This window comes from Cricetulus griseus (genome assembly GCF_003668045.3).
Source record: "Cricetulus griseus strain 17A/GY chromosome 1 unlocalized genomic scaffold, alternate assembly CriGri-PICRH-1.0 chr1_0, whole genome shotgun sequence".
In the NCBI taxonomy this organism is placed as follows: Eukaryota; Metazoa; Chordata; class Mammalia; order Rodentia; family Cricetidae; genus Cricetulus; species Cricetulus griseus.
This window is the reverse complement of record NW_023276806.1, coordinates 194,125,567-194,140,366: the sequence shown is the minus strand read 5'-3', so window position 1 is coordinate 194,140,366 and position 14,800 is coordinate 194,125,567. Positions and strand designations below refer to the sequence as shown.

Genomic DNA, 14,800 nt, shown 5'->3' with positions numbered 1-14,800 from the left:
TGGTCTCATAACTCCAGGCAAGAAGCCCAGTTACTGAGTCATTGCCAAGACCACATGAGAAATGATTAGGGCTTAAATGCCAATTAATGGCAATGAATCTGGGAGGGAAATGACTATTGATAAGATATTAAAGATGTGGAATTAACAGGAGGTGGTCACTGTTGGCGATTAAGAATACTATACACCTGATGGGATTTCAGGATGACTAGACTAGGGATGCCAGGTATCTAATGGGAAGGATAGAAACGGAAATGGCTGGATTCCTTTTGATTCCTTTACTTTGAAATTCTGTGTCCACTAAGAATTCTCTAGCTAACCTTCCAAATGTAGGAACAACAGTGAGAAGTGATGCTTCCCAGAAGATGTGATGGAGGAGTCATCAGTCTGTGCAGAAGACAAGAGACGAGCTTACCTGAGTGAGAAATGCATAGGCCAGAGGGACTCAGCACGTAAGGTGTGGGCACAGGAAAGCAGCTAGCATTGTGGCTCCCAAATGGGTTCAAGTGGCAGTAATAGACCCAGGAGGAAATGATCTTAGAAGAAAAAGCAGATGTAGAAAAGCAAATGGAAATAGAGCATTAGAAGCTTCAAAATAGTCAGAGAGCCTTCAGATTTAAGGCATGCCAGTAGAGTGAGGGTCAGCACCATGGGAACACTGGTTTGAGAGCCATTATTGCAGTTGGCTTAAGACTGAATGTTAACTACCTGTCAAAATGTGAAGAGAATAGATTTAGGAAGCCCTTTTCCTCCTCCTAACATATACAAAATGGGTAAAAAATCTTCAGTGTTAAAAGTATTTTTAATTGGTAATTAAACTAAAAAAGAAATTAATTATCCATATTCCCAGAATGAAAAAGGAATTAAAAGTCACAGGAACAAGTAAAGGCTAGTGCTGAGAAGTCCATAAAGGTGTCATTCTACAGGTAGAGGGGGGGGGGAAAGATGACATTTCAACCTACAACACAAAAAGCTGGAGATTTCATCTGTGCAGAAGTTATTCAAGGGGTGGTTTCATCCCTGAGTACAACCAGGAAACTTAGATGGGGTGACCAATCATTTGAATTTAAAGAAGAGAGAAGGACTTTGGAAGAGAGGAACTCTGGGTCAGGGAAGGAAATCATGTGTGCATTAGGAAATGCATTATAGAGAGACAGAGGTGAAATATAGGATAAAAGAGCAGGGATAACCTAGGATTCCCAAGAGCCTAAGTAGAAGGAGAACTAGAAACAAAGGAAGATGAAATGTATTTGAATATAGCTGCTGAAGAGAGAAACTCAAGTGTTTAGTATGTGCCCACCATTCTCTGGCAGATATAAAGGATGTAGAGGTGAGCACTGAGGATCTACGAGACAAATGTTTTAAATGGCCACTAACTTAAATATGGAGAAGAAGCTGAACTGAGATCCAGTTTCTTTTTCAAATTGCCAAAGAATATTCAGGGCTTGCCTGCAATGGGACGTTATAAATCCGAGGTGGTGTTATGCTATAAGATTTCCAAGTATAAGTTTATAAAAGTGAGACTGAAGAAAAATACAATGAAATGAAGAGAGAAATAAGAATAAGTGATACCCATGAGAGTAATTTGAAAGGCTAGTGGAAGAAGACGGCTGTCATGACCTTATATCTCTGATCAGTTTTTTACCAGAAAACCCCTGCTTGAAGTGAGCAAGGAAAATCCTAGCAATCACCCATAGTTCTCCTAGCCTAGCTTATTTTAAAGGAACTAGGGCAGTATTGTTGCAATATGAAACCATGGTACCTTTGGTCAGGCTGCACCAAGTCAAGGTTTGTTGACCTCACCTTTTCTGATCTATACACATTGAACTATCTATTGGGTCAAGGAACTTTTCTTATAGGTACGTATGCACCATTTATATTCCTCTGAAAATGTATGCTGTATCTCAAAGTGATTCTTAGCACTGAAAGGTATCCTTGCCTGTGATGTGAAAAACCTCCAGAGATTGGACACTTGATCATCAGAAGAATGTCCACCTCATGAACACTCCATAAGTAAATGTCACCTGTCAGAAAGGACTGCTGATGAGAATTTTTAGACCCTTACAATCAGCTATGGTGGCAGAAATGTTGAGTAGAAAGAGAGACTTTGAAATTGAACATTTAAGGTGACTTTTCAGGTACATTCTAGTAAGGGCAGCACTAATAGTGAACCCATGGGCCCTATTAAAGGACTAGAAGCCTGTCAACTCTAGGTCACTAGCCAAAGCCCAGTAGAGTTAGCTATAATCAAAGGTTTTTCCCTGCCTGACATTTGGGGAACAGGCTTTCTTTGTGATGGTAGGTTTGCTTTGAATAAAGGGATGTTTGTCCATCATTCAAAAGCTACTTTCACATAGAACTAATTGGTTGAATAAACCAAAAAAAAAAAAAATCAGAGAACAGTCTATTGTAACACTACTATGTTCACTTATCAGAAAACAGTATTGGAACACTATTGTCACCTTTCAGGTACCACTGTTTTGTCGTTGAAATAGCATTTTAAAAATATTATTCCCCTACTTTTTTTAAAAAATATTTCTTGAAAGGTCCAACCCAAACTGTCTCATAAATTTCTGTTCAACATAAGATATTACCAATTATAAGATGGACAATCAATAATATCAGATTATAATTATTCAACATATTGGAAACTGAGAATGAAACCTGGGAGTGGCATTTCCCAGCAATGTGACCCATGAACAGATACCGCTGCTTCTGACCCAGGTGATGGACTGTGTGTAAGAAGAGAGATGGGCATAACATCTTTTTCTACAACAAAAGCAGTAGAAAACACTCACTGCAGATGATGCTCAAGTGTCCATTTCTCTGTGGCCATTTTCAGGGGCATTGTCCAGTCAGAAGAGAAACTTGTCATCAGTGCATCTTGGGCAAAAGATGATGATATCAGCAGACTCTTGAAATCGTTGCCAAACTGGACTAACATGACTCAGCCCAAACAACTGAGGCCCAAGAGGGAAGAGGAAGAAGACTTCATAAGGTAAGCGTCTACTTTCCAAGCTGCACTAGACAGAGTGCAGGAACCCCATGGGTTCATAAAATCCTTTCTCATGAAATGGTGATGATTCTAAAGATCAAGCAGCAGTTGCTTGAACTTGAAAAATCTTTCCCTCCTCCTCCTTTCCCATGCAAATATCATGCAAATGTGAACCCGATCGAAGCATTGCCACACTGGGCTAAAATGTCTCATTATATATAGATACAATACACCCATTTGTTTGTTTGTTCATTCATCCATTCAGAAAAGCTCTGCGACTCTGTTGCTTGACAAACTGATAGTAAGATACAGTTCAGCTCAGAGTATGTCACAGCACTGCAAGCATGTTCTATAATTTCCATGTTCATTCACACAGACTATATTGTCTATCTCTTGGTTTTGACAAAAGTAAGGTCTCTCTTTTAACTTTTTCACTCAACATTTGTCTTTGTACAGTTTATTTACTTAACCCATGGAACTGATGAAGCTGCACATTTTCCTACATCTGACTTGGAACAGTAACTGTTTTCACTTATGTCATCATTGAACGGTGGAAAGTAGATAAATGATGGCCACAGTGCATTATCGTGTTAAAATTAGGTTTATTCTTATTATCTTTTGTTTATCTAGGTGAAAAAAATAGGTGGTACAATAGAATAAAAAGTACTTTTAGCAAGCAAAGACCAAGAGCTGGAAAAGGAGGCCCATCTGGAATCTTAGCACTCAGGAGATGGAGTTAAGAGGGTCAGGATTTCATTTATTTACCTTTTACCACATAGGGAGTTCTAGGATGACCTGACCCTAGAGTCACAAAGCAAAATAAGGAAGAAGCAGCAAAGACCAAAACTTTAAAAAAGTAATAGCCATTGTCTTACTTTCATTTTATGAACAAATAATAGACTCATCTCTGTCTCTCATAATGTAGATTGAAACTGTATATAATGTGGCTTAAATGAGAATGTCGCCCATATACTCAGGTAGTTGAATATTTGGTCCCCAGTTGGTGGCATAGTTTGGTGTTTAGGTGGTATGACCTAGGAGCAGGCCTTGAGTGCTCATAGACTTGTCCCATTTCAGTTCATTCTCTCTACTTCATTTGTGTGCTTGAAGATGTGATCTCTAAGCTTCCTGTTACTTCCCGATGCTGCCATGCTTCCTCTGCCATTATGAATTCTCCCTCTGGAGCCATGACTAGGTTTTCTGTATAGCAATAATAGGGTTTCTCCACTCCACACAGTAAGCCAGATCAAGCTGTATTGAAAAAGTGAAAGAACAGGTTTATTTGAGCAGAGCAACTCCTGGGTGAGTCCTGCAATCCCAGAGATCAAGGCCAGAGGAGTTATGCACCCAGACTGAAGCAGGGAGCTTATATAGCGCATAGGGAAGGGGTGATGGCACATTTGCCACAATCTGGATTTGTGCCCAAGTATGTATGGTCAAAAGCTGAGCACTTTAGGTGGGGACTTGGGCTGCTGGCAGCTTCAGGGGAGGAGCTATCATAGCTGCCAAGAATATAGAACTGGTCTTTTGGGCACCTTTTCTTTGCTGGAGATTCCCTGAGAGAATGAGTTTGGAGGGGGGGGGGGCTTCTCAGACCTTATAGGATCAAGCTGGAGGTTCCATCCATAAGCAAAATAAACTCTTCTCTCCATGAGTTGCTTTTGTCGTGGTATTTTATCATAGCAACAGAAAGTAACACACACACACACACACACACACACACACACATATAGTAAGTCTTTACTGTTCCTACCGCTGCCTTCACACCTTTATAACTTATTTTCACTGACAGTAGGTAAACTTTTCCTGATATTAGCTTACTTATAGTTACAATTGAAAAATTGTAGGATATTACGTGTAGCAGGCTTTCTTTTGCTGCCAACAAGCTCCCAAATAAAGAAGTAGAGACTTAATTAGTTATAAATGCTCAACCTTACCTTATGCTTGTCCCTCTAGCTCTTATAACTTAATTCTCTTCATCTGTTTTGCCTCTGGGCTTTTTACCTTTCTTTCCTTCTGTATGTCCTACGTTTCCTGCTTCTATCATGTCTGGCTGGCAGCTGCCTGGCTGGCTGGTCCTTGGCATCTCTCCCTACTTCTCCCTGTTGGAGCCTAGAGTCCTCCTATTTATCCTCTCTGCCTGCCATCTCCACCTTCCCTTTACTGCCTAGCTATTGGCCATTCAGCTTCTTCTTAGACCAGTCAGGTGCCTTAGGCAGGCAAGGTAAAACAGCAACACGTATCTATATAATTAAACAAATGCAACATAAACAAATATAACACATCTTTATATAACTAAACAAATGCAGCATGAACAAATGTGACATACTTTTACATAGTTAAAGTAATATTCCACAGCAGTTAATTGTTGGGATGAGATGTGTACACATGTCTGGTGGACATATGTTAGGCCTTGAATTGCTGGGTAATAGTGTATGCAAATTTTGAGGGTCCACAATATCAGTTTTCTAAAGTATTCCTAAGAAGCTGAATATACGACTCAGCCATTAAGAACACAAACTGCTCTTACAGAGGACCCAAATTTTATCCTCAGCTCCCACAACTGCCTGTAATTCCAGTTCCAGAGAATCTGATGCCTTCTTCTTACCTCTTCAGATACCCTCACTCACACATTAACACATACCACACACACACACTTACAGAGAGAGAGGGGGGAGGGAGGGAGGGAGAGAGAGAGAGAGAGAGAGAGAGAGAGAGAGAGAGAGAGAGAGAGAGAGAGAGAGAGAGAGAGAGAACTTAAGATAAATGTCTTAAGAAAAATCAGCACACAGAGTAGGCCTAGAAGTTTGCATCCTCACAGTGGTCTATCAGGTTTCCTGTTGACTTGTGTGTCATTAGGACTGCAAGTAGCCATTCTAGGATGTGTGTTGAGGTAATTTGATGTCATTTAGTATGCATTGCTCTCATGGGTGATGCTGAGCAATTTCCTGTGTATTTTATGAATTTATTGGCCTTCATTTGTGTGTGTGTGTGTGTGTGTGTGTGTGTGTGTGTGTGTGTGTGTGTGTGTGTGTGTGTGTGTGTGTGTTCAAATCTATTGCTTAATTTTAATTACATTTTCTGTGGGGGGTTTTCCTAGTGATTTGTAGGAGTGATCTGTATACCAGGTTGCTACTCCTTTGTTATAAATAAATCAGTCTTCTCCCATGTGACAGATTGCCTTTTTACTCATTCATTGAGGTCTTCACTGCCTGTGGACTGTCTATAGTAAATAAGTATAGTTTATTGTTTGTTTTATGGATCAAGCATTTTGTAAGAACGTTGGCTCATACAAAAGTCACAGAGCAGTGTTCCTTGGAAACTTTGGTGTAGTGGTTCCCCAGCATCTGAAAACAAAACAAAACAAAAACTTAATTTTTAATCCTATTCTTCTGTAACCTAAATTTTCCTAAACTGAGATTATGATCTTATGACTATATTAGTAGGAAATATCCTCATATCTACCACCACAGGAGATAAAGAATGAGAGAAGGATTGATTAGCACTCAAGTAGATATCACCAACTGATCTTAATTCAGAAAGCAAGCCCCAAGGTGCTGTGCGTTCACAAAATTGCTGTCCAATCATCATTTTATGGCATTCTCAAGTGGTCTGAGTAAGCATATTCCTACTCCTCCTTATAACTGTTCTCATTTAACTAGATTATTAACCTCAGTAGTTGAATTACAAGCGATTTCTGGATGATAATTTCTTTTGCACCAATATTTCTAATGATTATGCATCTTCTTATTGTTCCTCAGGTTACTTTTATGTAAGAACTTCATTGTAATATATGCTTGCAAAAGATTGTTAATCAGCTATATTAGTTATCTTCTGTAGCTCGATGTAAAAAGGAAACAGTTCTATCCAGAAAAGAGACGCTGAGCCAGGAATACAGCTTCTCTCTGACACTGCCTTGGATTTAAAAGAGCTGGAATTAAGGATCCAGCTTTCTTTACTCCTGTTTTGATCATTCAATCAGACTATTCTTCATATTAAACTCAAAGGAAAAGTCAGTCATATAAATATTTCCTCATTTTTGGTCTCAATGAAATATATATGATTATGCCCATCTAACTAGATCAAAATATCAAAGTCTCCTAGTGTCCTTCAAAGATCTACCATCAAAGTAAGCCCCATTCCAACTCCACCATCATAGTTTATAGTCTTGCTTGTCCTCGTGATTTTTCATAAATTTGGTCATAGAGTCTGGTTTATTTTGCTGATTTGTGCCTGAGATGTTTGGTCATGTTTTTGCATATGAACAGGGTTTGAAAAGCATCATAAGAGAATAAATTTTTGCTGGGTGGTAGTGGCACATGCCTTTAATCCCAGTGCTCTGGAGGCAAAGGCAGGGGGATCTCTGTGAGTTCAAGGCCAGCCTGGTCTGCAAAGTGAGTTCCAGGATGGCCAGGGTTTTGTTTTCCTTAGATGTGATTTTTTTTTTCCTTTTAGCCTGTCACACCCTGCATCTAGATTAGAAGTTGAAACCAAGTAAGTAGGAGATGGCCCCTTTACTGATCCTCCAGTGTATCGGAGTTGACAGAGGGCCTGATTTATCACATTAAAGTTCCATATAGCACTGCATGAGCCAAAAAGACTGGAAAGTCATATTCTCCTATAATTAGTTTTCAAAGCTCAGAACACTATTTAGTGAACAGATGAATACAGATCCAGTGCCCTTTGCAATGAATAAAGGCTATCTATGCTCTCTTCATTATTAAATGAGTCCTTTTTCTATTCTTGTTTTTTAACAAAAAAAATAAATAAAATGTATTATTTCCTGGTTCAGCTTTGAATAGGAGGGAAAAAAATCTAGGTCAAGCTAGGGCTTTAATAGGAAAAAAAAAAAAAGCTATTACCCTTTTGTTCCCAAAGAAGCTAAAAGCAGACTCTCAAGCCCATTGTCTTTGCACCTGTCAATATATATATATATATATATATATATATATTATATATATATGTATATATATATATATATAATGTTCTTTGTGATATTAGCTACCCACTGATAAAAATAGTTTGCTTTGGGGGGTGTAATTAACAGAAGGAGGAAGGTATTGGTAGAAGTAAAAGAAACAGGGCTAGGCTGTCTGTCTAGGAGTTGGGGAGATCATAAGCAGGTCCCTAAAACCTGGTATTCTTTTCTCTTATGGCTCCTGAATTGTAAAGAATAAGAATCATTTCTCTAGAGCCAGCTCTGAAAACTTTTAAGTTTGATTGGCAGACAAGGATCTGAGTCCTCAAGTGATAAAGGTCATACAATGAGTTGAAACGTACAATTAGTCTTGAATTATAGTAGAGTTATGGCAAATGATTAAAAGTAATTGTCTAGTCCAACAATATAATGAAAACAGTAAGAATTGTCAGCGCCCAGCAGTATATGGTACATTGTGAGTCTTTAAATCTTACATTTCCATTCAACAAATGTGGAAACTGAGAGAAAGAAACTTCTTCATATACACAGCCATTAAGTGACAGAGCTGGAGTTTAAACCTAGGTAGTCTGGCCAGCAGAGTCACCACACTTTGGTCAGACAGATTAAAATTGGACTAAGAATATACAGTTTGGGACTTTTTATTTACTCCCTCATTTTCGTTGATCATAATCTTGACTGACAAATATTTTTTGCAAATGTCACAGACATGTATCATGGTGGCACTTTGAGTAGATAATTTTTTATTATTGTATTTTTTGATATATTGCTTTTTTGTGGATTCTCTCCATCCCAGTATCAAGTGTTCAAACAGAATGTGCCAAGATGTATCTCAAAGGAACAGTTCATTAAGCCCAGTACTATGTTTTCAAACTGTTTCTCTCATTTCCCTCTCAGTAATCTGTTGTCTATTCAAAGCAAAGCAAATAGAAATGATCATTGTTGAGAAGGGAAGGAGAATCCAAAAAAGAAAAAAATGTAAAAAATAAAAAATTAATTGCTTAAATTTGGGGGGAGAGGATGCTGACGTTCTGAATAGGAAAGAGACTAAGGAGGGCTGTGGCTTTTGTATTTTAGATCTGAGTTGTCTAGCTGATAATCTTTTACACTTCATCTCAGGGTCAGATGACTGGTGTATTCACTGTCAGGGTTTTTTATTGTATGAAATTTTGGAGGCAGGATGATTACATAACAAGAAAATATTGTTTCAGTGCTCAATGGTTGATTATAATAATTTCTAAGTTTCTTTCATCTTAAGTTTACACTGTATGTTTAATTTAAAGAGTCGGAACAGAAGCAGAGCAGGTTGGCCCTTTTGTCTCCTCCTGTGGACTCCTCAAAGCACAGTATATACTTGACAAATGTAAATGAATGAAACCAAATTAAAAAGTAAGAAGCACCCAGTATGAAGCTGGGAGATGCCACCAACCGACCCTCTGGAGGTTCACAAGCCTGAGTTCTGGTCCTCAGCCCTGCCTGCTGCGATCTAGTCCACTTTATTGTTTTTCTTCAGTTCTTTCTTATCCCTAGTAACTTTCTTCATGTAGCTCAGACTAGGTAATTATAAAAGAAGCAGAAGCCTAGCAAGGCTAGAAATATATTCAGATATAGAAATGGTATGAATAAAGTGGAACACTAACAATTTTCTGAGAAGTTGCACTTGAAATTTCAAAGGGCCCCAACATAATGTAAGCAACCACTATAGAAAGGTCTCAGCAAACTGCAGCTTCTAGAAATCACTAGATAAATCTGAAAGAGCACAGAGGTGATACGGTGGGCAAAGACTTCAGCTATCTCTATCAAATTGTTCTGCAGAATGCACACACTTATCTCACTATCTCTGCATGCTTAATATGACTTTTAAAATGCAATTAGAAAAGGAAAGATGAATCAGCCTCATGAATATATTAAGTGCAAGGGTAGAAAATGCTTTGCTTAAATTTTTTCGGCCCTCGATTAAACAAGACGAAGGTCATGAATAGATGTGGGACGTTGTCAAACAAGGCAGGGTGAGAGAGAAGCAGACTTAAGTCTCAAAATTAAGCAAGAAAGATAGGCCGTTAACCAGAAACTCAGCTACAAACACATTAGTGCTCAAGATGACTGAATCCAGGCCTTTATTCTCATATCAAAACCCCTATTGGCAAAAGGTGGGCAGTAAGTGAAAAGTAAAATAAAATCTCCCATACAGGTTATAAAATGTTAGTCTTCCTACACAATTATTTGAGAATTATAATTTTATTAATATCATTTTAAAGTACTAATTAATTATTTTATATGTTATGTTTTTATTTAATTTCAGATCATGGGATTATGTAATAATTTCCATTTAGGTATTAATTTAACACTCTCTTTCTCTCATTTGAAGTCTTAATAAAAGATTGTAGAATCTGTCCTTCTGGTGTAATCCATCTTGGTCCTTGAAGTTGAGAAGGTCACTTAAAGCCATGGTGATAGTTGGTAGGATGCCTGTGATGGAGTCTAAACAGGTGAGCCAGGCAAGGGTAGAGCAATGAGGCTGTTGGTTGGATTTCACTGCTAGGTGATGAAGAACCATTTGCCTCCTTACCTCTAGTTTCCTTTCCCTACTAGACTTTTTCAGACTCCCAGTCTGCCTTGTTTTCACCCCTCCCTATTGACCATCCTCAGCTTTTCTTGGTGTAGGCTCTAGTCATCCCACTGTCCCTTCTTTCCCTCCTGTGCCTGCCCAGCTCGGCTTTCTAGATTCATCTCAGGGATCAACACTGCCCATCTCTTTCACAAGTCCTCTCCTCTCCCCTCACCTCCTATGAACCTCCATTTCCTACCTGGCTAGAAGGAGAGTCAAGGAGGGTGTCACAGATGTGAGCTGTGAGCAGACAGTCAGGAAATCACGGGTGTGAGCAGTGAGCAGATAGTCAGGGTGTCACAGATGTGAGCAGATAGTGAGGTGTCATGAAGTCACAGGTGTGAGCAGTGAGCAGTCAGGAATTCACAGGTGTGAGCAGTGAGCAGATGTCACAGGTGTGAGCAGTGAGCAGACTGTTTCTAGTGTGGTGAGTGGTGTTCTCAGAGGAGTGTTTTAAACACCCAAAACCCCAAACTTAAACACATTAGGGTGGGAAGAAGGTGTAATTGGGACCTAACCATGTCAGAATAAAATGTCTAAAATCAATACAGTGACCTTAATATTTCCAAAAGATTATTCAGTGAGAAATATAATCACTGAAGAATTTGGAGAAATAAAATTTAAAACATTGTATGTGAGTTTTTCTGAGACACAGAACTGAAGCTGGGGAGAGGTGGGACAATAAATAGGTTAGTATGCATTGTGATAGATTATTTAGCCATAGTAGCCATTTCTTTATGGTAGATCTTGTACCGGCTTAAATATTTTCCTACATACCCTCAATTACTTTTACTGTTTACTGCCAGTTCACTGAATCTCCATAAATATACTCACCTTGATAATTTTTCCTTTGAAAAGAATCTGCATCTTACTTCATTTTCATTTTTGTCCCAGCTTTATGACAGCATCTTCTTCTCTCTGTGCTCTCTCAAAAGCCACACACATTCCCATCTCTGTCTTTTTCCCACCCTCTTCATCCCATCTCTCCCTCTGTTCTGAATCCTACCAAAATACTGGACATCCAGTGGACCTTGCTTCCAGTCAATTCGTAAGCATCTCTGCCAAGCAAAGACAGAAGGTCTTCCAAAGGAAACCATGACAACCAGAGGGACAATCACAACTGCCAGTACAATGGAATCCTCAGAGGAGAGTGTGCAGTGCTCTGTCAGCATCAGCATTTAAACCTGTACTCACTTTCTGTAGTTGAAAGCCAAGGTGCATCGCGCCCAACTCACAACAAGTGATTATTGATTATTTTAATTCTGTGCTGACAAAGTTCTGAAACTTACAGCATGTCCTTGGTGGGAAACTGTTGCTATCTGAACCAGTGAGTGACACAGTGGCTTCCGACAGGAAACCTGAGTGACCATGTGGATCAATATATCTAAAGATGGAGTCCACTGCTTACACCTGCTGTTGATTCTCGTCTATGAAGGAAACACGGGGACCAGGCTTGGAGTGCTGAACTTAGAAACAAATGTTTAAAACTATGAATGCACTTGTATTGCAAGTTGAACCAATGCAGTAGAGTAACACACTGTTCCCACTTGATACTTGCTTATTGGGACCTGTGTCAGTTTTCATGAAGTTTTCAGTCTATCCATGGATGCATCCATGTACTTGGCTGCTTGGTACCAAAAAAGAGATACAGAATATTTGGAGTAAAGCCTGAGATGAACCTGTGATCCTGCCCTACTCTGCCTGCTCTTCTAACCCTTCCATTCATAAGTCAACCAACATATGTGCCTACAACATATAGGCTGCGTGTTTGGGGTTTTTTTCAAATGATCGTATGAATATGTATTTGTTCATTTAAACGAGCATATCAGAGAAGAACAGGGGCAAGGCAGTTAAAAGGTGATTTAAGAAAAACTAATACAGCTCAGATGCTAGAGTGCACAGAATAACTGAGCATGATGGTGCACTCTTGTGACTCAGGAGTTAGAGGCAGGAAGGTTGGCTACACAGAAAGTTTGAGGCTAACAAGAGACACATAAACCTCTGTCTCAAAAGAAAAAGGGAAACATACACACACACACACACACTCACACTCAAAAAAAAAAATGCAGGGTATCAAGCACTGGAATGAAGCCAATAGGAGATCTGGTGTGCAGTGTGGGCTGTGGCTGGCAATCCTCTACTGTTCAGGGAGCTTTACTACAAGCATAAATTATAGGAGCTCTTAATTACCTCACAATTGTGAGATAATAGGTGTGTTTAATATCTGAAATATGTAATAAAAGTTTTAAAAATATTTTATAAAAAACCTAGAAGAACTGATAAAGTATTCTTTCTGTTTTCCATGTATAGTTTATAATGAACTAGAACACACCTTACAGAAGTAAGTAGCCTCATATATTATGGCTGTTTTGTCCGACTTTGAACTTAGGGCCCTAGGTTCATTTATTGCACATTGTAAAGTCATATCACTTTTGCATCAGAAGGACCTTCTTTATAAAGTCGCCTCATCTTAAAATTGGTTGATTCTTTGATGATTACCATCTTCCATTGAAGTCTTACCAGTTCATTGAAGAAACTACCAGTTCCATATCAAATCAGGGTTCCACATTGATGGCAAAGGTGTGTATTTCTGACCAGTTTGATCATCACTTTTTCATTATTGGTTGAGTGACACACATTAAACTGGATACACAGTAGTTGTTAAAGAAAGGCTTATTGAAAACTCAGATTTCTGTTTTCATCCATTACTTGTTATCTAAGTAATGCCGTTCAGAGAGTGGGAAGTATAGGAATCTTCAGGGATACAGTACAAAGACCCCCTGGCATAACAATCTGCACTGCAGTTTTACATTTGCAATTGGGAATTTGGTCACATTGCACACTTTGTGATCCCAGCACTTGATGTAGAGGGGTTCCACCCAGGTATAAGGCCAGGCCAGCATTGTCTCCATAGCCTATTCCAGGCCAACCAGGGTTACATAGTGACACCCTTTTTCAAAAAAATAAAAATTGGAAATTAACCAGAAATTTAAAATGTGACTCTTTAATCTATTACATATATTGCTAGTAATATAGGCCAAAGAACAAAAGTTTCACTGATGGGGAAGAAAATAGCAGCTTAAAATAAAACTAATTGCAGAGAACTTTGAAAGAATTCCTTGTGTAGAAATTATGTGGGGATGAGTCTAATAGGAATAGGGATTTTTAACATAGTGCATCTCCCATAATAATGCATTTGAACTTATCACAAGTTACCTACCTTGACCTGTGATTAAAATCTCAGCCTCTAATTGGGAACCAGCTCTTTGAACTTGGTGTTTTGCTGCCAACTCGCTCCATAAAAGATGCTGCTTTTGTGTCCTCTGAATGGAGAGCCCACATGATGGTGAGGCTGCCCCTAGACCGTGGTGGCTTTACTTTAATGTCTGGACCTTTACCCCAGAGCTTAGTAACCTTTTTCCTTCTGGAAAAGCTCAGTTGTGTACAATAGTTTCTCTATGCTCATCCCAGTGAGAGCACAACACACAAACCATCCCAACATGCTGTACATGGACAGAAAGAAGAACTGAAGGGAGGAAATGTGTGTGCATGCTTTCATGAATTGAACTTGTCAAAACATTGCCCACATTTACCATAACAGAATCATTTAGGGTCATTTAGGTGGGTTTGTTGTTGTTGTTGTTGTTTAATTCCTAGGTCTGAAAGAAGAAGGGCAGAAACTGTCAGAATTCTGTTTACTTTATAGTAATATTGTTGAGATTTTTAAATTCAGGACATTAACTTGTCACCATTTCCAGAAGTTCAGCACTCTGGTTAGAAACAGATCTCTAGCAAGAGGTTCCTCTAGGAAACATGAGATGGCTGCACCTAGGAGCTCTTTGGGTTGGGGTAGAGGAGACACTTTGAAAACTGTAGGGATTGCCTTCTGTATCTTACCTCTTAATATTTGCTTTTGGAATGGGAAACCCATATGGAATCTCTCTCTCTCTCTCTCTCTCTCTCTCTCTCTCTCTCTCTCTCTCTCTCTCTCTCTCTCTCTCTGCCTTCAGCCTTCTTTATCTCATCTGTAAATTTCCTTGTCCTAGTTTGTGTTTGGGGGAATGTGATAAACACCATGACCAAAAGCAATTTGGAGGAAAGGGTCTACTTTATCTTACAGCATTCAGGTTGAGTTCATCACTGAGGGAAGTCAGGACAGGAACTCAAGCAGGACAGGAGCCTGGAGGCCGAAACTAAAGCAGAGGCCATGGATGAACAGGGCTTGCTGGCTTGCTCTCCAAGGCTTACTCAGCACGCTTTCCTA

At 39.2% G+C, this 14,800-nt stretch overlaps 1 protein-coding gene across 1 annotated transcript in view; it reads left to right on the top strand.

Moving 5' to 3' along the window:
* Positions 1–14,800, top strand: part of Exoc4 (exocyst complex component 4) — a 691,582-nt gene that overhangs the window by 550,300 nt on the left and 126,482 nt on the right. The window contains exon 13 of the mRNA XM_027391411.2: positions 2,840–2,995. Coding sequence (XP_027247212.1) covers positions 2,840–2,995 — 156 coding nt within the window. The remainder of the gene's footprint in view (positions 1–2,839; positions 2,996–14,800) is intronic.